The sequence below is a fragment of the Pteropus vampyrus genome, unplaced genomic scaffold, assembly GCF_000151845.1.
Source record: "Pteropus vampyrus isolate Shadow unplaced genomic scaffold, Pvam_2.0 Scaffold53, whole genome shotgun sequence".
Taxonomy (NCBI): Eukaryota; Metazoa; Chordata; class Mammalia; order Chiroptera; family Pteropodidae; genus Pteropus; species Pteropus vampyrus.
In genome coordinates this window covers 1,419,526-1,444,022 of record NW_011888834.1, presented here as the reverse complement: position 1 = coordinate 1,444,022, position 24,497 = coordinate 1,419,526, and the positions used below count along the sequence as shown (strand labels likewise).

The 24,497-nt window shown below is 37.3% G+C and overlaps 1 protein-coding gene across 1 annotated transcript in view; it reads left to right on the top strand.

Annotated features, from left to right (window-relative positions):
* GALNTL6 (polypeptide N-acetylgalactosaminyltransferase like 6) overlaps window positions 1–24,497 on the top strand; it is a 952,184-nt gene that overhangs the window by 888,351 nt on the left and 39,336 nt on the right. Inside the window, exons 8-9 of the mRNA XM_011360343.1 lie at window positions 3,122–3,229; window positions 14,179–14,400. Of these exons, the coding sequence (XP_011358645.1) occupies window positions 3,122–3,229; window positions 14,179–14,400 (330 nt within the window). The remainder of the gene's footprint in view (window positions 1–3,121; window positions 3,230–14,178; window positions 14,401–24,497) is intronic.

Genomic DNA, 24,497 nt, shown 5'->3' with positions numbered 1-24,497 from the left:
ATACATGAAAAGATGCTCAACATCGCTAGCTATTAGGGAAATGCAAATCAAAATCACAATAAGATACCATCTCACACCTGTTAGAATAGCTATAATCAACAGGACAAGTAATAACAAATGTTGGAGAGGATGCAGAGAAATAGGAACCCTCATACACTGCTGTTGGGACTGCAAATTGGTACAGCCACTATGGAAAACAGTATGGAGGTTCCTCAGAAAACTAAGAATTGATCTACCATATGATCCAGCAACCCCTCTACTGGATATTTACTCCAAAGACTTGAAAACCTATATCCAAAAAGATATTTTCACACCGATGTTCATAGCAGCATTATTCACAGTGGCCAGGACATGGAAGCAACTGAAGTGTCCTACGATAGATGATTGGATAAAGGAGCTGTGGTACATATATACAATGGAATATTACTCAGCCATAAGAAGAGATGAAATACTGCCATTTACAACAACATGGATGGACCTCGAGGTAATCATGCTAAGCAAAATAAGCCAGACTGAAAAAGCTGAAAATCACATGATATCCCTTATATGTGGAATATCAACCTAAAAGCAACAAATGAGCAGGACAAACAAACAGAGACTCATGGACATGGACTACAGACTAGTGGTTACCAAAGGACTATAGACTAGCGGTTACCAGTGGGGTGGAGGAGGAAGGAGGAGTTAGACAGGGTAAAGGGGATCAAATATAGGGTTTAGGGGGAGGGTAAAGTAGGTAAAGGGGATCAAATATATGGTAACTGAAGGAAACTGGACTTTGGATGACAAACACCCAATATACAGATGTCAAATGATAATGTACACCTGAAAATTATATAATTATATTAACCAATGTTACCCAATAAACTTAATTAAAATTTTTAAAAAAAGAAAAAGGGCACAGTAAGCATTCATAAAAGCTAACTCTTGTTATTAGAATGAACTTAAAATATTAGCTAGATCAATTGTCCATCCAAAATTATATGCTTGTCTCCAAAGTGTCATCTACTACAGATTTTAACAATATGGTGATTCAGGAAGCCCATTTCACCTTTAATCATTCTGTCTATTAAAAAATTCTTCTTTTGGCTGAGCTACAATCAGTCTTTCTATAGTTCTTTCTCATTAATCCTTTCTGTCTCCTTGAGGTTCTACAGAACATCTCTTCCAAATATTAGGTTCTTCAAATATATGAAAAGAGTTTCTGTCAAGTTTAATTTACCAAGACTATACATCTCCAGTTATTTTAGTTGTTTCTCCTAAAACTCAGTTTATATCCCTTTCTCACTCTGTTAATTCTCTGTAGAAGAGAATATAAAGCATTTACTCAGAAATTAGCATGACTTCAGGCAGACAGATCAGGCCACTTACTCCCTAAACTCTCTGTATTATGCTAGTGATGTGTGTTTTATGTTACTCAGTCTGTATCTAACCAGTCTTGCTCTGGAACAGTTGATTCTTTTAGATCTGGGACAGGCCCTTATATTTACCCTTTTTATGTTTAATCTCACATAGCTCTAGCCTCTCAAGATCTTCCTAGATGTTTGTACTATAATTTAGAATGTTCACTGGCCCTACCAGCTTTATATCATCCACGCATACTTCTGATATCTTGTTCCAAAACATTAATAAATATCCCACCAAGTTGAAATTGATACCATGAGTAATCCTGAACTCATTTACAGCAACTGAGTATTATTTTAGAAATTGAATTGCCTTCTCCTTGGAATTTCTTTCACTCTAATCACTATTTGTTCTTCAGTCTTCCATGGGGTGTCATTCCTCTTAGTGATAGAAGTTGGAAGCAGATGTTAAGTTGAGACATAAACATTTTTCTTTCTTTCTGTCAATGTTGTACTTTAAAACAAGCTGTGTATCTGTATTAGTCAGGATTCTCCAGAGAAACAGAGCCAACAGGATATGTACATATAAAGAGAAAGAGATGTCTTTTAATGAATCAGTTCACACACTTGAGGAGGCTTAGTAAGTCCAAAATCTGTAAGGTAGGCTGGTGGGTTGAAGACCCAGGGAAGGGCTGCAGTTCAAGTCCAAAAAGCTGTCAGCTGGCAGAATTCTTTCTTGCTTACAGGAGGTCAGTCTTTGTTATATTAAGGCCTTCAACCTATTGGATGAGGTCCATCACCATTAAGGAAAGAAATCTGCTTGACTCAAGGTCCACCAATTTAAATGTTAATCTCCTCGAAAAATATCCCTATAGAAACATCCAGAATAATGTTTGACCAACTACCTGGGTACTGTAGTGCAGCCAAGTTGACATTTAAAACTAACCATGACAGTATCGCATTCTTTTTAATCTTTTTCTTGTAATAAAAATAGCTAAAAATTTAGCCTATATAAAGCCTGGATTTTTGTTTTAATAATTCATCCTTTTATAGTAAGTAGTCTGTTATATAAGACCATGATTAAGTGTGTATCTAAATGGTAAAATATAACCAATGATAAAATATAACCAATTAATTTTTGTTACCATATGTAAGTACAGCATTTTAACACATGCCTCAAGTGTAATATTTCATGTGTCCACATCGCTAATCAGTTATTTTCTCTACCTAAAAATAAAAATCAAAGGTGGAAGAAATTAGAATGCAGCTATGATTTTTAAGATGAGCTCTATAGTAAGTTTAAGAATGTAGATATAGCTTCAAGTATGAATGTATCTGTGTTCCTTAATTCATTCATCTATTTTAGAAATTTCCTTTTTTATATTTTAATTTTTAATTGACATTTAAATTTCAATGTTACTTCTTCAAATGATTTCACAAGACTGTCAAATCAAATATCTATATAGATAAGGAGTGTCTGAGCATTAAATTTCAGTTAAATATAATATTTGTGATAAAATTCTACTAGAATAAAAATAATGCCAACATATTGTCTATGGAAATTAGATTTTATTGAACTAGTATTTTGGTTCTATACTTTTATGAATCTAGATTTTTAAAAATGGGGTTTTCTTTCTTGATTAATCATTTATAATAAACAGAATTTATTAATTTAGAGACTTTAGGAGATTTTAAGACTTTTTTGACTCTTGCTAATAATTCCTTTTTTGTATGAAATTTTCTGTTCCTTTTTTGTCACACTTTTCAATTTCTCTCTTTAGGTTTGGATGTGTGGAGGAGAAATGTTCGATGTCCCATGTTCTAGAGTCGGTCATATCTACAGGAAGTACGTCCCTTATAAAGTTCCATCTGGGACCAGCCTGGCAAGAGTGAGTAACTGGAGATCAGAATAAGTTGGACTCGATATGGCTTTTTGTAGGCAGAGTAAGCAGCCTCACACATGGTATGTTTCAGTCTGACAGAAACATCTAACTGATAAAAACTCCACCACTTGCCATTCCTTTTGGCTGACTTTGGTATATGGAAAGTTTCTGTGTTTCTCAGAGTTTTATTGCCATTCCTTAAGGAAGTGTTAACTATTATGCTAATTCTTATTAATTGTTTCAAAGCACTTTCACATACATTCTATTTCATCTTCGCCATTCCCTTCTGAGGTTGGTATTGTTATCTTTATCTTGTAAATGAGAAAACTGAGGCTTAGCAAGGTGGCTTATTCATGCTCATGTGAAAGATAGATAACAGAGGAGGAGATCAAGCCTATACCTTTGAAATGAAGGCCCAGTACTTTCCTCCCACATGGAATTTCATAGGGTATAAGTCAGATAGAGATAGGGGTAAATAGAAGATGGGAGAAGGTGGATGTCCAAACTCTGCCTTCTTCTCCTTTGTAGCTAAGACCAGCTCTGCCTAAAGTTTTATGCCAGCCTCAAAGCTCCAAAATTGGCCAAGTCCAAGATTTTTTTTCATATATTGTTTTGAATAAATCCTTAGATCAAATGCAAGAATGATTTTCCCTTCAGCATTTTAGAATGTTTTTATACATGTTCGAGAGGACATAGTCACAATACCTTCTCAAAACAATCCTGACAATTTCTGTTTTCCATGCTACTTTCTTCATAGCTGAGTTAGTTTTATTCACTACAATATGTACCTGCTACTGCTCTGATGCCAAATCTACATGAACAATATAATCTATTAAGTAGCTGTAGAAATATACTATTGAAGGAAAAAACTAATCACAAAATTGTAAAGTGATCAAAGAGCTGCATCTTGGGTAAGGAAATATGATTTAATTTAGTCAGAAGACTTAATACATATGAATCTGAAAACTCATTCAGGAAAACAACGAGAATTCACAAAAGGTAAATGATTGAACAGCTTTGAGCACATATCACAAATCAGCCAAGCGGATATCATAAATCATAGCAGTTAAAAATATCCCGAAGATAATGATGTTCTTTCTGTCACTTATCCCTTTCACTCGCTCGTATGTTCTCCAGCTTGTGCCCAAACTAAATTATTCATTTGCAAGATGGATGGTATGTGTGCTTTGTTTGTAGTCCAAAGTAGAATAAAACTCAAGAGAAAAAGATGTCTGACCCAAGAGGGTTTATTTTCAAATAACAGTATTTGGATATTTTCAAAAAAGAAATTAGGTACTTTTTTTTAAGGACTGTCAAATATAGGGAAACTGGGGCTGGAACATAAAATTTCCAGCAAAAAGTGAATATTCAGTTCATTCAAATGAAAAAAAAAGTCCATAATTCTGAATTTTAATATTTTCTACTTAAATTTTATTTAAGGACTCATTTTTTTTTTTTTCCTAAATGGCAAAAGCAATTAGAAAGCCATAAATATTGGAGCTCAACTGTCACTCTAAGGAACATTTTATAATTTTTTAAAATAAAAAATATATGAAAATGAAAAACAATTCTGATATTTTGTGGGAAAATCTCAACTACTAGCTATGCTCTACATTATTGCTAAATCATCAGAAATAATGCGAGACTTTAAAGATACCTCAAAGGTAGGGCCATGTAGACTCAATCTTTCCAGCCTCACTGGGCAAAGATGGAGACTTGACTCCAAGGCTCATTTTCTTATTTAACAAAGCTCGTTCAATTCTTCAAAAACGTACACCTTTCATTTATGTACCTCTGTAAATTGAGGATTCTAGCACAATTCAATACATGCAGATACACACACACACACACACACACACACACACACACACACACGTATGTGTGAATAGCCTTCAGTCCTCTAAACAACATACCAGTGTGTATTATAGAAATAAATTTAAATAATTAGTTACTCAGTACCTTCTATTTCTTTAGCAGTACAGTCTGGTTGGAAGAGAGAAGATATGCATACATAAAACCATTAGAGGACAAAACAAGACAATGAATAATTGTTCAAATGTATTATACAGATCTGGATAGGTAGAAAGAAGAGGAGGAGGAAGGATACCATAGCTGCTGAATTGAAAGAGGACCTTCAGCGTTACCTAAGTAAATGAACAAGGTTCACAGAATAGTGGTTGCCAAACTCATGACCAGTGACCAGAGCCAGTTCAGATTTCACCCAGCCTCAGTGAATTGAGAAAAATAAGAATCCCGAAACTAATCTATTCAATTTAATAACATTTTTTAATGCAGTGATTATAGGCTTTTTTTCTGTTTTATGCGCAAATACAAACTACATTTTTTTTATTAATGCCCTACTTGGCAAAAATAACTATTAACATCCTTATGTCAATTCCCACAAAATGTAAAAATCTGAGACTCGGTGACTTACAATTCAGCTTCATCTGGGAATCAGAGTATTCACTCATCATGAATAAAACTAAATATTTTACTGAGTTGGCTGAGGGTCCAAAATCAGTACTGGGCACAGTTGTGGTGACTTATTACCAGGAGCAAACAGTCAGCCCTGAGGGAAGGGTACTCATCCCTGGAGTTCTAGGGAAATTAGAAAGTTCCCAGGCCTGAAGTGACAGTCCTTCCTTTTGGGAAAGGACTGACTGTACTTTATCACAGAAGAGTGAGCAGCTACTTAGCGAAAGGCACACTGAGTCTTTGCACAGCCAGAGGTGGCTGAGTGGCAGATGGTTGGAAGACTCCCAGGAGACCCTTCATCCCCACAGGTTGCGGTGAAAGCCAAGCGCTCTGCCAAAGGAGCAGCAATTGCTGGCACCTCACAGACTTCTTTGCGCATGCCATTGTTCGGGGACAGTCAAAGCCATGGGACCTGAGACAAGTGGACCACGGACATCACAGAGGTGCAGAGCAGTCACCCCATGGCAAGCCACACCAGCAAATTGTAGAACAACAGTCCCCATGGAAGCAACTTGGCCCATGGGAGTTTCCCCAGGAGGGTCCCATGTCAGCAGAGGACAGCCTTGCAGACTGTAAGTGGAGCAGTCTTGGAAGCTCACACCAGCTCCAAGGGGACAGCTGCATAGGAGAGGAAGCTGGAACCAGCCCTCACCCTAAGTCTGTAAGAAGCACCAGAGAATGCAAGTCAGGGGCCTGTATCCTTCAGTATTTTGCCACTGACATAGTACTGATAACATTTTCTTTTCTAAAAATTTGTCTTGTATTTTATGGCAACCATTATCTAAGTTTCAGGATAAGAGCTATAAAATCAAAGAAATCAAACCCCATGAGAACCTGATTCCATAGGATGGTCTATAATACTTGAAAATGTATCTCATTAACAGGGATAGAGGTTAAACGTCAAGCAAGTAGAGCTGAGATTGTGAACTGAGGCCTGTCTGTCCAAAGCTTAACCCTCCTGCCATATTGCCCCATGTGGGGTAGCTTGGAATAAACAGGAGCAGCTGAGGCAGTCATGGAAGGGGCTCCAGCATGAGCAAAGTTCCAGGTAGAAAGGAGCAGGCACAGAGAGTGACAAAAGATTGTGTTTGCAACCTCTGGGGTTAAACCAGGATTGGGCACTGGAGGCCGACTCTGGATCTTGTATGCAAACTAAGGTATATGCCTCTTTCTTACAGACCGTAGTGAGAGACTCATGGCTTTTGAACAGGAAGTGCCAGGATAAAAATAGAAGGGGTAAAATGTAAAGATCAACCGATAAGTAAACACTAAAGGGGAGAAAGACTAAAGAAAGTAACATTTTGAATGCAAGAAGCATTTGTAAAGAAAATTTCCTAAAAGAATTTTATTGATTTGCCACACCATGCATGGAGAAAGAGGTCAAACGTGACTATGAGGTTTTCATCACAGTGTCTGAGAAAACAGTATCAGAACCAAAATGGGTACATGACAAAATGGAAAGAAGAAGCTGCTAAGATTGGTTTTAGATAAGGTGGGTTATAAGTGACAGCTTTACATGGGTTCGAGAAAGCTAGATCTGGGAGACAAACAGACTTTCTGTCTAGAATTCTGAGAGCCCACAAAAAAACCAAATTTTTCCAGATTTTCTTTACCAATAAATTCTCATTTCTGAGGAAAATATTTATCATGCCACTGTGCTAGGCTCTGGATATATAAATGATGAACAAGATAAACATAAGCCTTAACTTCTCACAGCTAATGGCCCTGACTATGACAGAAAGATAGAATCCACATAGTCCAGCAATCAACATATGACAATCTGAACATCATGAACCTGAGAGAAAGGTTAAATAAAAATCAAACTCACTGTGAAATTAGACCTGTATCTCATATAGTTTACTTATTTATAAACTATTTTTATAGATTATAATGTCATCATTGAGATTATGATTTACTAGATAACATATAGTATTATTTAATATATATAATGATATATGTTCTATATTAACAGGTTATCTTTAATGATCCTATAGGCTACACCACAATATATATAGAAGTTACAAATGGTTTTGACTTTTATATTTACTTAAGAATTCTTAAGAATGACATGACCTTTAAAGTTTTCCTATGGTTATTGTATTTCATGGGTATGAAGGTTAAATCTGATATCTGAAGAGGAGAATGGTTGTTTTACCTCTGTCAGCTATGAAATTACTTCTTAACATATTTCCCAAGGTGCCTTTCTCCCAGTCATATCCCTGGTGGCATTCAGCCCCACTGACTCCATGGATCATCTCAGATTCTTGAAATTAGTGGGAGTGGAAGGAGGTGTAGAGAGAAGGAGGCAGAGCATTTCGATGTCAAAGCCAGACCACCCCAAGTTGATTAATGAGCACTTTCTCATTGTTCACTATGAGTGTCGGCTACCCCAGTCTGAAGTAGCTGAAATGGAAGAATACAATATCTGATATATGCAGCTCTCCCTTATTTATGTCAGAAAAATAGATCAGTTGAGGAAAAGCATTAACAAGACCAAAATGACTAGTTTGATATCAGAAAATAAAATCACCAAGAAGGCTATAAAGTGTGGTGATGAATGGAAAATCTACACCCTACAAATTGACCTTTCTCCCCTGAAGACTGTAAATCAATTTGCTCTCGTAAAACCTCCTGGCAAATAAGAGCTGTGGCATAACAACCTTAGCCATCAATAGCACCCAGCTCTCCTTTCTGGGGCTCTTAAAACAATAGAGTTCAGATGCTTTATTTGAAACTATCATTGAGTTCAGGGACACAGTGGCCTATCATGGGCTTTCTCCCAAAAAGCAAGAAATGATCAATTCTTCCCCAAAGACAGCCTGCATAAATGGCTAGGACTTCTGTGCCGAAGCAATTCCTCTGAAAACAATAACTATTTCTAATTCTGCCTTACAATATAACAAAGAGATGGGGGAAGAGGAAACTTTCCTCTACCCTTCAAGATTCTTTTGGCTGGTCTAATAATTAAATCTACATGACACAGATTAACAAGAGAAAATAACTATTTAATTATATATGTATGTATGAAGCGCCCCCCCACCCACATACTTGAGAGAGTCAGCGACCCCCACATACATAAGAGACAGAAAGGGCAAATGAGGTATACATGGCATTCAGAGCTTAGGATAAGGTAAGACATCTTAGGGCTTCAAAAGAGAGTAAGGTCGTTCTCAGGATGAAAAGAAGAACAGACGTTCAGTAATTAAAAGTTTTCCCTGCCCTTTAGATGGGTCATAAAAAGTAATTTGGGGTGTTTACTCTTATTTTGGGCGAGTCCCCTAGTTCAAATTCTTTAAGGAAGAGGCAAAAGTTTCTCATGAGCTTGCAGTCTCAGTCGCCTGCAGCTCAGAATAATTCATGTGCCAAAGTGTCATATCTTGAGGAGGCCTGTCCTGAACCCCTTCAAAGGCAATAAGGGCTGTCCAGTACTTGAGGCAAGAACAAAAGAGGATTCACACACTGCAATCATGTTTTTGTTTCTTTCCCCTCTTGGCCATTTTTTAAAATATAATATCTTCTGTTTGAATGGAACTTTTTATTTAAGAAATTCAGGCATCTTCCATTAATATTTTATTATTCTTCGTGAGAGCCTCCCTAAAAAAATCACGATGATGTGATGAGTCCATTGCATGTTTTGAAGCTAAAGGTCATCTCTAACCGCAACGAAGGTTTAGGATGGAAAAATTCTTCAATAGATATTTATCAAGCACCTACTATATGCCAGGCAGAAATGCATAGATCTCGCTATACATCCTAAGCCAAAAGCATCGGGCCTTTTGGATTAGATCAAGCCATCCCTTTGTAATAGAATGTCACCTCACCCAAGGATATTCCCCACATAGGAGATAAGTTTTGTGACACAACTCTGGCAGAGCACTCATACTGACCCTTTAATAATGTCCCTTTTTTGAACACTGGGTATTTTGTGTTCGTTTGGTATATGAGGAAAATAAAGCAAAGTGAAACTCTTCTTTCTGCCAAGGACCTAGAGAAAAGAGATGAAAGAAACATGAAACACAAATTTGTTTCCCACTGCTTGACCCTCATTTGTTCCCTTAATTTCTAACGCAGTGGTATCAGAATTTTTTAAAATATGTCTCCATATATTATTTTGTCTGTTTAACAAATAACAGCAGAATCACACATTGTCTTTAAAATTTTTAAACAATATGGGGGTAAAAAGCATAGAATTTTCATACCAAACATAGTGAAAAAGAAATTAAAACAGCAAATTGCTGACTTGTTACTCGGAAGTATCATGAAAAAAATATGTAGCTTAAGACAACATCACTTTAAAACTTAGCAATTTCCCACAAAACTTCTCAAACTTACTTTTAGTTCAGTTTATTCCTATTTATTTGCTTCCCCCACGTCCCTCCCCCCACCCCCAAAAAAACTCCCACAGATGCTGTCTTCTTCCAAACGTTAAAGGCTTTTGCTCAATTTAATTGTTTCAATATTCCTTAGAGCTTACCCAAGTTTCAGCTCAGCTATGATTTGTGAATCAATTAGCTGATGCTTTGTAGTATGCAAAACAGAGCTTTCAACTGAGTCAGGTAATTCCCAAGCTATGGGGACAGGCTTCAACACTTCTCTGGCTATATAGTGAGGACCAACATTTCACATTAGTGTTTTGTTAAGCCTATTGGAAAATTTTATAGAGTATATGCAGTATTTAAATGGTGATCCAAGGTTTACATGATAATTAGTTGCCATGATTAGTCATTACTTTTACGTTGCCATTCTTAATGAAATTAAAATAGGATATTTTTTTTTCTTTCCTATGGTACCTTTTCCAGTCTGCTTGTGGTTACTTTCTCCCTCCCTAGAGCACCTTAGCACTTTATGTTGTTATTTAGCATTTATATAGCTTTCTTTTTTCAAAGCACTTTTGAGCAACAGACTGCATGGTGAGCTCTATTTGTGGGCTAGGGGAATTATAATTGCGTTTTTATCATTATCCCCTTTAAAAGTGAACATTTTCCTGCACTCGCGACCCCATTGGAGAAAGTTTTTTTTAGACAAAATAGGTCCCTGCTGCTACAAAATTAAGTTGCTGAAACATAAGCAAATTAAAATACTTTAGCATGTCATAATCTCAATAACCAAAATGCAGCTCTTCCAAGAGGGAGAAGTTCTGGTCGTTTTATAACTCTGCTTTACAGGACCCCAGTTGGATGATGAAGCCACAGGGGAACCTGGATAGGAAGGACTTGTTTTGGAGAATTAGCCCCTTGCCATGAGATGTGTAAATGCACAGTGACACTGTGCTTGAGGCCTCTGCTATTTCATTTCTATTCTAGTCACCTTTGTTTCTAATAGTTTATTAGTTCGTGGCAAGAATTCCATTTTCGATCCAGACCAGGTATATATCTCCTTTTCAATGTTATTTAAGGTGGAGAAAACAGTTCCACTTGATAGTGATACTCTGTAATCTGAGAAATGGTCAAAAACCCAATGGCTTGCGTATCATTATTCCTCAAAAAAAACTTTTTAAAATTAGACTGATACGCATTTGTTAAATAAGATATGTAGTTAAATAATTGGGCTACATTTAATGCCATCAGAAACACTATCATAAATATCCAAACTATTCAACCAAAAATATAATAGAGATATAATCAAATTATATCAAAACAGCCAAGAACAGGTGACCACTTGCAAATAGCTCACACAGGCTTAAGGAAAAAGGGAGAGGAAATTGCCTGTCAAGGAAGCTTCTCCTTTTAGCACTGGATTAGCCATCCTCTCCTTTTGCTAAAGGCTTCCCGCTGACTTCAAAGAAGTCTTCAGATCAGAGAAGGGTGGCTAGGCACAATAATCATCGGTAGGTGGAGGCTCTCCTAAAGAGATTCTCTTTTGAGCTGTATCCATGATGACATTATCACATTATCAATGATAAGAGGGCTTTGGGGTGGGACTCCAGAGCTACTAAAGCACACTTAAACTTCAAAGAGGAGAAAAGAAATGCATTTAAATCAAAGCAGAATTTTTAAAGTCGTGGGATAGTGATGCAGTTTCTTGCTGGAGGAGTAACTGACAAATAAGAAATTGTTTCTGTGTGAGATTGGCTTTGCTAGTTATCAGCAGTATCTGGAGGGGGAAATCACTGAGGGGAAAAAAAAAAAGATAGCTCAGGAAAGAGAAATCTATTACTAATTCCACCATAATACAATAGCTTAATATTGACACAAGCACACAGGCCTGGGGATTGGGGTCACGCCAGTGCAAATGTGATGATTGCACCCTGCACAAAGAAACAGCAACACGCTACTAAGGTGAGATGGCCCAGATAATACATAAGGCATGGAACAGCCTTGTAGCCCAAGAAACAATCGACTCCCAAATAATATTCCGAGAAACTGAATAAAGATTGTATTTTTAAAGTAATCGAATGGTAGGATCTAAAATGTTGCTGACAAAAAACAATAGTAATTAGTGGGTAGATTGATGTGGTTTCACGAACCAGCAGGTATAATGAAACTATCTCTTTTCCTCATACTGTACAATAAAAACGATCAGTCAGAGCTGGAAATCTGTTCTTATGAACTGAAGTAGAAATGTGATTTAATGTTCCTAGTAAAATATCAATTCAAAGACCCGATGATTATTAGAATTAAGAAAAGATTTAGTGTTGAATAGTGCGGAGAAAAACAAGACTTGAATTCTAAAGACCGCTAATATAAAGCCAAATGTGTTAAGTGTGTTAATAAATACTTGAGCAACACAGAGAAGGCGAGATCAATACCACTGTGGGTTGAATAGGGGAATATGTTGTGATATACAAGGAACCACAGTTGGGTGACATAAAAATAGAGGATGTTATCAATGTCTCGTACACAGAAGGTGTTCAGAATAACAGTTTTTATTTCACTTATCATTCAAAAAGTATGAAGGTCTGCAGCTTTTAAAAACAGAGAAATAGAGAAATTCTTCATTGGCTTTCTACACCAAATATATATATGTATATATTTATATATATATATATTCCTCAGCTCCAGTAGCTCTCTTTCTCAAACTGTTACATGACTTCCATGCTGGGTATAACCCCAGCAGGTAACCCCTGGATCCACCTTGAATGGAATCAGGCCTTCTCCCCCAATCTCCCTTGTCCACACTACACTCAGAGTCTGGATGGAACCCAGCCCAGATATGTGGAGACAGAAAACCTTTAACTACTTATTTTCAGACTGAGGTTAACAATAATCCCTAAATTGTCCTTTCTAGCCATGCCGAGCCCTCACCTCTAGCTAATAATTAGAGCTGCTGTTATCTTGAGCTATGTGGCTGCCTCCCTGCTTGCTTCACAGGTAGGAGGCCAGCAGGATCTCACCTGCTAGAAACAGAAAAGGAATTGGACTGCGTGTTTAGATTAACTGTGCGTAATAGCAGACTTCTCGGCAGAGAGCTTGAAACTTCTCTGGAATAATTTCCACAGAAGCAAAACATTCATTGTGTATTGGCAGTAGCATGAAGATACGCCAGCTTCTGCATATATAGTCAGGTAATGAATTCAAAAACATTCATGGGGCACATATTATATACATTTTATGTATATTGGAAATAGAGTTGCCCGATTGAGCCAAGAAAAATACAGGATGCCTTGTTAAATTTGAATTTCAGACAAACAAATAATTTTTTAGTATAAGTATGTCTAGTGTGTTAAAATAGCAACTGAGGCACAGATTACTGTATGTACTTCCTTCCAGTGAGGAATCTGAGGCCTGGAATGAATAAATTACTTGCTCAGTCTCAAAACTGATGAAATGGCTGAGCTTCCTACCCTGAACCCACACACTCTCCTGCCCCCAAGAAGTGTGCTTGTCTTCCTGCCATCGACCTTCTGTTTCCTTCACCCCATGGAGACATCTGCAGAGAAGACTGGCTACTCGGTGCTGCCCGTCGCCCACTTCATTGTGCAGTAAATTACTAAATTCTGCCTGGGATCCATGTCACATGTACAAAGTATCATCAGAACACAAGGACTTGAATTTCGCAATCCTGTGTTCTCTCTATAATAGGAAAAAATAAAGAATATCAGCTTGTTCATCCTCATTCTTCCAAGATGTCTGACTGTTCCTTGAAATGGTTTAAGCAATTTGATGTATAAGAGGGACTTCATTATCTACAGTTTCAACTCCTTTAGTTCTATGTGAAAAATAAAGAATTTATAATGAAGTAACAGGAAGGATGAGAAAGTTGTTATAATTGTAAACTGAATTTTTAGTGGCTCAAATAAATTATTTATCTGATTGGCAACTGACCCCCACGCCAGAAGCAGAGAGTGTGCAAAGCCTTGGGCTAATCATGTCACACCCCTTGCTGTTATGAAAACTCACATTGTTAAGAAACCACCAACCAATGCTGCCTGAGGTGGTCTGATTTCGTTCTTTTTTTTTTTTTTTTTCAGTTTCTAGTGCAACTAAAATCACCTTTTGAATGCGTAGACCAATAAATGACTATTTTTTTCTGCTGCACAGAACCTGAAGCGGGTGGCTGAGACCTGGATGGATGAATTCGCCGAGTACATTTACCAGCGACGCCCAGAGTACAGGCACCTCTCCACAGGGGACATCTCTGCCCAGAAGGAGTTGCGTAAACAGCTCAAGTGCAAGGACTTCAAGTGGTTCATGGCTGCAGTGGCCTGGGATGTGCCTAAGTTCTACCCGCCCGTGGAGCCCCCACCTGCTGCCTGGGGAGAGGTGAGGAGAGGCTGCGGGAACCCTGCTCTGACTTTAGTGTGTCCATCCCTCCCAGCCTCCGGAGGTGGGAGGGACCGCTAAAACCTTCCCCTCCTTTGCCCAGCAGCCAAGTCATTTTAGCTTAAATCATCTCACCTAAATGAATGTTCAACCTCTTTTTAGACAATGCTAGGAGTGAGCATTCAGCCCTCAGCCTTCACAGCCCCACCCAGAACTCTTGGCCACCGTTGACACCCCAGATGGATTTTTTAAATATACCTGGAAAATATTTTTTTTGAAATTAGTGAAATTACTATACGAGAGAATAAAAATACATGTCCTACTACTGTGTCAATAAGGGTGACCTGATGTTCATGATGAAATCCCTCATTGCCCTCCATGCATAGCCTGTTGCTGTTTGTACATGCAGGGACAGGCTGACAGAGGGGCCTGGCTGTTTTCCTAACTAGGGCGTGCTATGCAGAATCATGAGGAAGTGCATTTCCATAACACCCAGAATTGTGGCACGTGCAGGAGCCACGTCAATTTCTTAAATAAGCACTAACCTTTCCACCTCTGAACATGTCTTTATAAATTGATTTCATGATCTAAAGTGGGAAGAGGCGAATAGCCCCAGCTCCCAAATTTAAATATCCATCTTTGACATATAAAGGACTATTGTGCTGGTTCAGTTCCATTCAGTACTATAGCCTTTTCTCCATAGAGAAGAGTATGCTGAAGCAAGAACTGAAATTGGATGGGGTGGACTTATCCTAACCATTTAATCTGCTTTTAGCAGGAGGTTCTCACGGGAAAGTGCAGGCTGGGCGGGATGCTAGTCCCACCCCAGTTCTCAGGGCTTTCTCAAGCCAGGAGTTGACTGTCTCGCACTATGGAGGACCTTTTGCATCATTGTCCGTGGTTTTGTGAGGTGGGGGAGGGCACGCACGCCTTTGTCTGGTCAGTGTCTGTGGCTTGGAAGAGCTTCGAAAACAGGTCGCTCCAGGGTGTTATAGGGGACACCAGGGTACTGAGGCAGCATTCTTAGGTGAGCTGCCCCAATTTCTGTAGAAAACGTGTTCAGCAGGTTACATGTGCGCTGCTTATTTTGCTGAAAGGGTCCAAAAAGCTGTTCTTAACCTGCGCCAGATACCCCAAGCATGAACGGAAGAGTCATGGTCATCATCGCATGCTCCATCTCCTAATGTTTTGTATGTGCACATGGTCCTGATACTGGCTGCTTGAGTCAGTTAGTAATTTGGTCTAATCCTTTGTATCTTAAACATTTCATCGAAGCTTCCCTAGAATATTAGTAACATTAGCCCACTGGTATTAGTTTGAGCTATCTACAATGGGCTTAAATTACAGCAGTGGAGATTCGTAGTACACTCCAGAAAGAACTTGCTCAGGATAACGCATTGTAAGACATAGCAGTTTGTTATCCTACAAGCCTGTGAGTTCCTTCCTAGAGCTCTTCTGGTTAGGGTTATATCTGCTGTCTTTCTGTGATAATTTAAATACAGTCTTGCCTTAATGACTAAGAAAGACTCTTGAAGACCTCAGTATCATTGAGTGATTAGCAGCTGGATTAAAATCTCATCTATCTTATATGGAAACATATAATATTTTTATTCCTAGCTGTTTACTACTTCAAACTGCAACTGGGCACGTTTTCCCTGATTAAATTATAACCAGTATTTACAAAGTACCTTGGTTGGAAACAGATTTGAGCTTCCACTGAGGTTCTAGAAAAGACACAACTTCCCAGAAATAATCAAGATAAGAACCATCTTAGGTTCAGGTGGGCTGTGCCAGTGTGTTTTATCCATACCTCCTGACTGCCTCACACCTCTTATGGGGCCTGCCTGGCCTGCATGGACATTTGCATTCTTTAGTACTGGTCTAAACAATCAGACATCAAGAAGATTAGATTTTTTTTTTTTTTAACATGATGATAAATTTCTTTCCTTAGTGCTTCAGAATAGCAAAGAAAGAAAATTCATATTTAGGTTTAGGGAAAGAAAATGGAGATCTAGGTCAAGGCCCATTACATTCATTTGCATTTGTTCACTGAAGTTGTGGGCAGAGCAAGAATGAAGACAGAGATTGGAGAAAGGCAGGAAGAAAGTAAATCCACAAGTGATAAGGGTTTGGGCTAGAAGATTGTTTTTGAATTATATCCACTTCCCAAGCAGAGTAGATCCCTAAGAATGAACGTAATGCATGTAATTCAAGAGGCAAGTGAAAGACTTGAAATGCAGCTTAATCTAAATGAAATGTTGAAAAAGAAAGACTATTGTCCCTCTATACGTTGGGTAATAGCAACTTACTCCTTCATAGTAGATAAAAATTACTAAAAGTGCAGAATAGAGCTGTAGACCATTTTATTTACAAAAAAAATTTCAAAGTTTTCACTCTATTCTTTCTTTGAGAGTCTTTTCTTATTTTCCTTCTTTCTTTCTTTCTTTCTTTCTTTCTTTCTTTCTTTCTTTCTTTCTTTATTTTTGGTATTTTGGAATAATTTTGAACTTACAGAAAAGTTGTAAGGATAGTGCAGAAAGTTCACATATACCCTTCACCCCACTTCTAACGTTAGCGTAGTATGTTTGCCACATTAACCATAGTACATTTGAATAAGGTAACTAACATCGGTAAACTACTATTATCTAAACTACAGACTTTATTCAGATTTCACCAGTTGTTCTTTTTTTTTTTTTTAACTAATGCTCCTTTTCCGTTCCAGGATCCAATCTAGTCTATGAGAGACCTGTTTAAATTTCCTATAAAATTTAATTGTTAGAATGGGCAAAGCTCCTAAATAAATGTCAATTGCTGTTTTAGTAAGAAAGTGAAAAAGGAAATGCAGACTGTGGGTTTTTTTTTAAAGCAATTATAGGAAGTAACCACAAATTTCCAGCAATGTAAACATAAGAATCCTTTATGGGAGGCCCATGCCAAGGAGCCGGGTAACTTGCTGTTTTATGCACTTGTACTTGGAACGGTTTTCCACCTGCTTTTCTGTGCCAGCCTGGTTCTGGGTAAACAAAGAAATTTTTGGCTCTGGTAGTTGGAACTCAGTTTGTAAAGGATATATTACAGACCTTAAACAGCCTCTAAACTGCTACTCATTTCCGTGACAAATTCGGCTGCATTATTGCATTTGTCTTCTAACTTATATCTCTGCTTCTGCCCTTCTGAGAATTCAGTTTATTCTCAACACAGTCCACTTAAAATGGGAGATGAGGCCCCTCCTGCATTCAGAATCTTTCAATAGTTGCCATCTTTCTCAGAATAAAAATCAAAGTCCTGATCTATACCCTAAATGATCAGACTCCTGTTGCATGCCCTCCAACCTCATCTCTTACTATTTACCCCCTGACTCTCTCTTCTCTAGGCACACTGGCCTCACCTCGATTCCTCAGACTGGCCAGAGCCAATCCTGCCTCACGATTGCACTTGCTATTGCTTTCTATTTAGAATCCTCCAGCCCCAGAAAGCCTATGGCTTCTTCCCTCACTACCTTCAGGTTCTTACTCAAAAAAATCATCTTCTTAGTAAGGCCTTCTGTGGTCATCCCATCCATTGTGTGCAACAATTCACAAATACACACACCCTCATATTTATACACTTCCAATCCCTCTTCCATGCTTTGTTTTTCTCTTCAGCATCCATCACTATGTAGCAAGCTATATGATGTATTTCTTTATTGTATTTATCATCTATCTCCGCAACTAGAAAGCAAGCTCCATGACATAGATTTTGTTAATTTGTGGAGTTACTACTGCTCTTCAACAGCTAGAGAAAGTGTTTGGCATATAGTAGGTGCTCAATAAATATTTGTTGAATGAATGAATGAATAAGTGGAGGATCGTGGTTCACTGTTGTTCCTCTCACCATTCACTGCTCTTCCCACACAGCTCCAAAGAGTGGGCACACTGAGCTCTCAGTCCTCTTCACCACATAAGGAAAGAGTCTCTCTACCATCCCTTCCTTGGCCACACAAAGTCCACCTCACAGGAAACCTTAACCAGAAAGACAGTTTGAGTAATGCTTCTTGAGTAACCGATTCTAATGGATGGTCCATATGATAGTCAAACAGGATACAAAATACTCTCTTCTGACATCCTAAGAAAGAAAAAGGAAAAACTCCCAAAGTGAGAATTCTCTGTTTGGCAATTTCTAAACTTTCCCTGTTGGCTCCCTACTTAAAGGGTAAGAAGATATTAAAGTCACATCTGATATGGAAGGAGTCTCCAGAAGTCATTCTTTGGTGTGCAAGGGTAGCAGGTGGAGTAGGGAAGATATGGGGCCCATAGAGAATAAATGAGGTTTTGAGCCATGTCATATGTTGAACACCCCTGAGTGCTATTTAAATGGAAGCAATGTGCTTTTCCACATTGCTGTGTTAGATAGGGTAACAACGGGTTTAAAGTAGAAAACTCTTCTTAAATCATGCACATATGGAGTGGTTTTTTGTGTCAAGATACTAAATGAAAGAAACAGAATCTCCTATTATTTTTCTCCTTCTTATTCCTTCCCTTCCTTAGAATTCATGAATTTGCTAAAGTCATTTATAGTACTCCTTTATAGTCCAAAAAGAAGAGTTCTACAGAATCCCAAATACCATATATAAAAGCAAATAAAAGATGTAAAACAGACAAACCTGTCTTTTCCAACCAGTGCCATAAATTCTTTGAAGAAGCGTCTGCTTATTGTCCTCAATGTGCCAATCTTGGCCCATTCGTTTGTCATCTTGCAATTGTGCAAAACTTTTTTTAAACCTTTATTTTAAAAATTCATCTCAATGCTGAACTACTTCAGCTGCTATTTAAATTCCTTCCTCAAGAACAATGTCACCCTGAATTACAGAACATTCACAAAGGCACTCTAAATAATTCCAGGTCTCTTCTTCTGCTTTGGGCTACTCTTGACTTCTTGTAATTTGCTTCCTTTCTTCCTCTTTATTCTAATGTACTCACAGCAGACAGGCTTTTCAAGTTTCTCCATATCAGTTTACATGAAAGTAAGTTTGACACTAGGAGGTGCATTCTTTGAAAGACCATCTGAAGATGTGATCTTGTCTCTTTCAAACAAATTCTGTGTAAGTGCTGCTGCTATATAATGCAGAGGTAAAAGCCAGCACTTTGTGCACAGTGAATGAGGTTCTCTCACATTCTCTTGGGAGAGCCATGGCCAGCTCCCCCACCTTCCCCTGTAACCTAGTCTTGCAACTGGGAAAGCTACAAAGTGAGATTATCCTGTTACTCCTCTGGCAGTTATGAAGGGATTGTCTCTCTCATTCAACTGCTATATATCTAAACCAAATCTATAAATTAAGTACTCCTTCAGAGACATTTGTTATTCTCCGAGTGTATTAGAGTTAACTTGATCTGTCATTTATTTTCTCTGGCAGAGGCAATGCCAGTACACTATGCTAAAACATCTCTCCGGAGCTCAACAATGAGGTTGAGAAAAATGTAAGAACACATAAAGAATCACATTATCCTTTCAGATTTTACTATGTGTTTCCTGAGTTCTCAGCAGTTGAGATAGCTGAAGACAAACTTAAGTGTCTTATGATAAACATAATTTTACTTCCCAATTCCCGGCTGAGCAAACTGGACATCTTCTCAACAGTGGCAATTTGACCCAAGTTATAATGGAGAGGTGTTTCAGATCTAACAGATTTTTTTTTTCTTCTCTTACATAAATATACCAAACGAAACTTTCTGTCTTTTCTTTCTATATATTTTGTTCTTCCCTAAAATTTATATATTCATACTGACATGTTTATATACATAAATATATACCTTTTGGGGTTCATATGACAGAAGTAAATGAAATTCTAAGAGTATGTTAGCCTAATCATGAATTCATTTTAATGTTTAATTTTCAGTGATAGTTGGTACATTTCTACCTCTAAGAATGATATAAAAATAATAGAATTTGAGGATCCTTCAATTATTATAACAGAATTTCCAATCCACAGCCTCAGAGAGTTGGCACTGATGGAAAATTTTCCATATAATTTTTCCGCTCATGGACATAGGACTACCTCCAGCTTACCCATTCTTTAACAAAGTACCAAGTTGGCTTCTGTGAAAGCTAAGAGTAGTCTCTGCAGTGGCAGCTGCTTTCAACTTGCCTCAAAAATTCAGTGACCACCCACAGATTGGTAGAGGATAAGAATAAGCACAGTAAAAAATGGGAAAGATTCTTGAGATCTTGGCATAAAAGTGAGAAAATACTAGGAGTCAATTCTAAGTGAGCCAGACTGATCCCGGTATGTTATTGGGCTTAGAATTTGGTTTTAAGCATTAAAAAGCAGGCAGTGGTTAAAAACAAAAGCAACATTTCTCTAAGTGTACTGAGCTGTTCTGTCAGCAGTAGGTCTTGGCTGGCCCTATCTCAAACTCTAGGAAGTACAGTGACTCCACTGCTTAAAGGTTTAGGAGGTGACAAACAAGTACTCCTGTGCTCTCCTGCAGCCTCCATGTCTAAATTCTTTCTCTACGTTTTATTTTCTCACAATTATCTCTTTATTTTTTTATCCACTTGATTAGAGTTCTTCCTATCAATTTTGAGATATAGGAATTAACTGTGACCAGCTTAGATTTCCAAAATTCTGTTTTTGTCTGATCCACAACCCAATGGTATTTGGCTAAACCAGCTCTCGCCTTAGATCTTTCTGTTTTCATGGTAACATGCATAGCTCTTTCCGTTGAGCCTCTATTGCCCAATGTGATGCCTATTAGTTGGTCAATGTTTAAAATAAGATGGCCTATCCTTTAAATCCGTTATAAAGAGAAATAACATAACCAGATAATCTCAGGAGGAGCTTAACTTTCTGGACCAGTCCCTAAAACAAGAAAGACAAATTCGTTTTTCCCAGTCTTGTATTTAACCCAAGTCATCCAGAACCAGTTACATATGTCCAAGCTCTTTGCCTATGCTTTTTTCAGCAGAGTTGCATACAAGTCTGCAGCAAATTGGGTTTTTTCCCCCAGATCGTAACACTCAAATACTGTCATTCTATGAAAAACCAAGAGGTGATGTCAGAAATAAAAACAAATTTTCTACAATATTCTTGCTGAAAAATATACTGAGATTACCAATGCTAAAAACATGCTAAAAGCAGCATAGTTTTGTTTAATTATAAAAACCAGATAAAACATATAAGATGGTAATAGAAAAAAACACACAAGATGGATCTCCCCAAGAACTCCAGAACAGGATTAGTGGAACCTCAACACCAGACAGCAGCGGGTCTTGTGTAGTAGGATCAGCTGAGATGAGGAGTTGGTAGGAAGAAAGAGGAGAGTGCTGACAGCTCTACCAGCTGCAACACACATCAACAAATATTTACCCCCCAAAGGAGATGGTCCTTTTCAGAACAGGAACTGAAGCAATCAAATTTGAAAATTACCAGTGAAATTCAGACTTCCTCGCAGGCTGCAAGCTGAGGACAAATACAAAGAAAGATAGGAAACGGGTAAGGAGCCTTGGGAATTGAAACAATACTGAAGCAGGCTTCGCCTGCATGTATCACAAAAACACTCCAAAATACTCCCTCTTGGAAAGACAGAGACTCATTCTTTCCTCTTCCCTTCCTCCACCCTCACTAAAATAAGGAAAAAAGAAAAAAAGCACTGATAGTTGGATCCAAAAGGAAACATTGCAGATCCCATGGAGACAACAGCTTCTAATGTCAGAGAAGGAGGTGTCTGAGATAGAGCCCAGAAAGTTCTGAGCAACAAACACATTTAAGGGTAACGATACTTCTTTGGAAGAAAGACTCTTAGAACTCTCCATAACACAGAGTTAGAGGCAAGAAGTTTTTGTCAGTCAGCCATAGCCCTAAGAGACAGAGAAGTGATATAGAAAGAGGCCATATTTTTTTAATACTTCACAGTAACAACAGAAAAGAGACCTCTATAGAGGAACTTTCCTCTAGTCATCCAAGAAAACTATTTAATTTATAAAAAATAGATGACAATAAAATGCCATACAGAGATATGACAAGATAAAGATAAAAATGAACCAAATAGTTTCAACAGATAATGAAAACATAATATAAATGTGACCACAAAGAAGATGAACATTACCACATAAGATTTCAAGATGAACTAAAAGAATTTGTTAGTCAAAGCTCTAAAGAATCATATAAATCAGAATTGGAACAGCTCAGAAAGGAGATGGCTAAAATTATATGAAACATGATGTGAAAAGAGAGCTGATGACTCAGAAATTGAAAGAAAAGAGAAGAAAAACTATTTCAGAAATGAAGGCTAAATTAAAAATAATAAAGAAGCAAATAGAGACCATGGAATGCACAGTAAGAGAAATCGAGGGTAGAAGGAATGAGGAGGAAATTAATAAAGCAGAAATAAAGAAAAGGGATAAGAGGATTCTACAAAAAAAAAAATTGAAATAATACAGAGTTAAAGATTCAATATAAATTCCCAAAGAAAAATATCGCCCCTAAAAGACAACAAATATATAAAACTATATTCAGAAGCCTTCACAAAATAAAAGATTTGAATCTACATATTAAAATGGCTGTATCTGAAAAAATTCAACTGAGAACCATCAACATTGAAACATTTCTAGTAAAACAGTTATATTTTTTAAATGAGGAAAAACAATTTTATGCATAAAAAAAAAAAAAAACTAAAACTAAAACCTAAGTCAGACTTTGAAGCACATTTTGTGCCAGAAGACAATGGAATAAATTGTAAAGATGCTCCGGAAAATAAAATATGAGCCAAAGATTTTATATCTAACCAAACTATGCTTTAAGTATGAAGGTCATCGAAAAAGTTATAAACATTTAAGAACTAGGGATTACTTTTTTCAAGAGACTTTCTGAGCTATCTACTAGAGAATGAGCATCAGAAAACCCAAGATATGTTTAAAGAAGCTTGGCCTGAGGTCTAGCTATAAAGATAAAAGAATATGCAAACTTTATATGCTCTGACAGTATAGAAATAATACAGCCAACAAATAAGAAAAGAAAGTGGAAAGCAGAATAAGTTCACTGATTGTCCCACAGGCATTTACTAAGATTAAAAGACTGTCACCTATGTTTAGACACTAGAGGAAAGGAAAGAGGAAAAGATTATAACTAACCAGTATTGCTTAGAGAAGAGTAGAGTTTGGCACTACCTAAAAAAAGGGGGAGGGGGAACCTTCAGATATTATATACAATATTATTGTAAAGATAACCAGTAGAACAAAAATACCAAACATATTAAATACCAAATATTACAAAGAAAAACAGATTATATAGGGAATAACTTTCTACATACAGTAAATACATAATAAATTGGTATGTCAGAGCTGAGATCAAACATATAAAGAAATCTACTAAAGGAAAAAAATTTAAAAAGCCAAAAAAGACATTATAATGACCAAAGACTGCAATCTATAGAAAAAGAACTTTCATAATATAAAAACTTCTGGAAATTCAGGGAGAAACTGACAGAAACACCAATAATAGGACAGGTTAACACACCTCCCTCAGTCCAAGATGTAATTGGTAGACCGGAATTAATAAAGATTTATATACTAATCTAAAACACGTAATCAATAATGTAGATCTAATAGACTTATTTAACTCTGAAACATTTTTTTAACTTACCTTTTTTAAGTACACAAATTTAAAGTATGTTAATGTTATAAAGAAACAAAATTTGCAGCATATATAGGAAGATCCAAATATAAAATCAACAACACATTCTTATCTTAAATTTGAATTGGATATGTCAACATAAGTTCAATTTTCTCTCACTTTCTAGAAATACAAATTTTCTAGCCATATCCACTAAGAAGGCCTAAGAACAATTTCAATCCCAACTCAATGAACACATCTAACTCTCAACTGTGGTCTCTAAATAGGATTCTCTATGAAATGGAGCTAAGGATCTTTGAAGAAATGAATAATTTCCGTTCTGGGGTAGGGAATTTAGAAAAATGAACTGGGACATTTTGTTGCTCTAGAAAGTAAGGAAGGAAAAGAAGCTGTCAGAAGCTGGCAGGGGTCATGTCAAAGGACATAGGAGTCAGCTAGAAGAGGTTTCCACTCGCCAAGATGAAACAATGAGAACATCAAAAAAAAA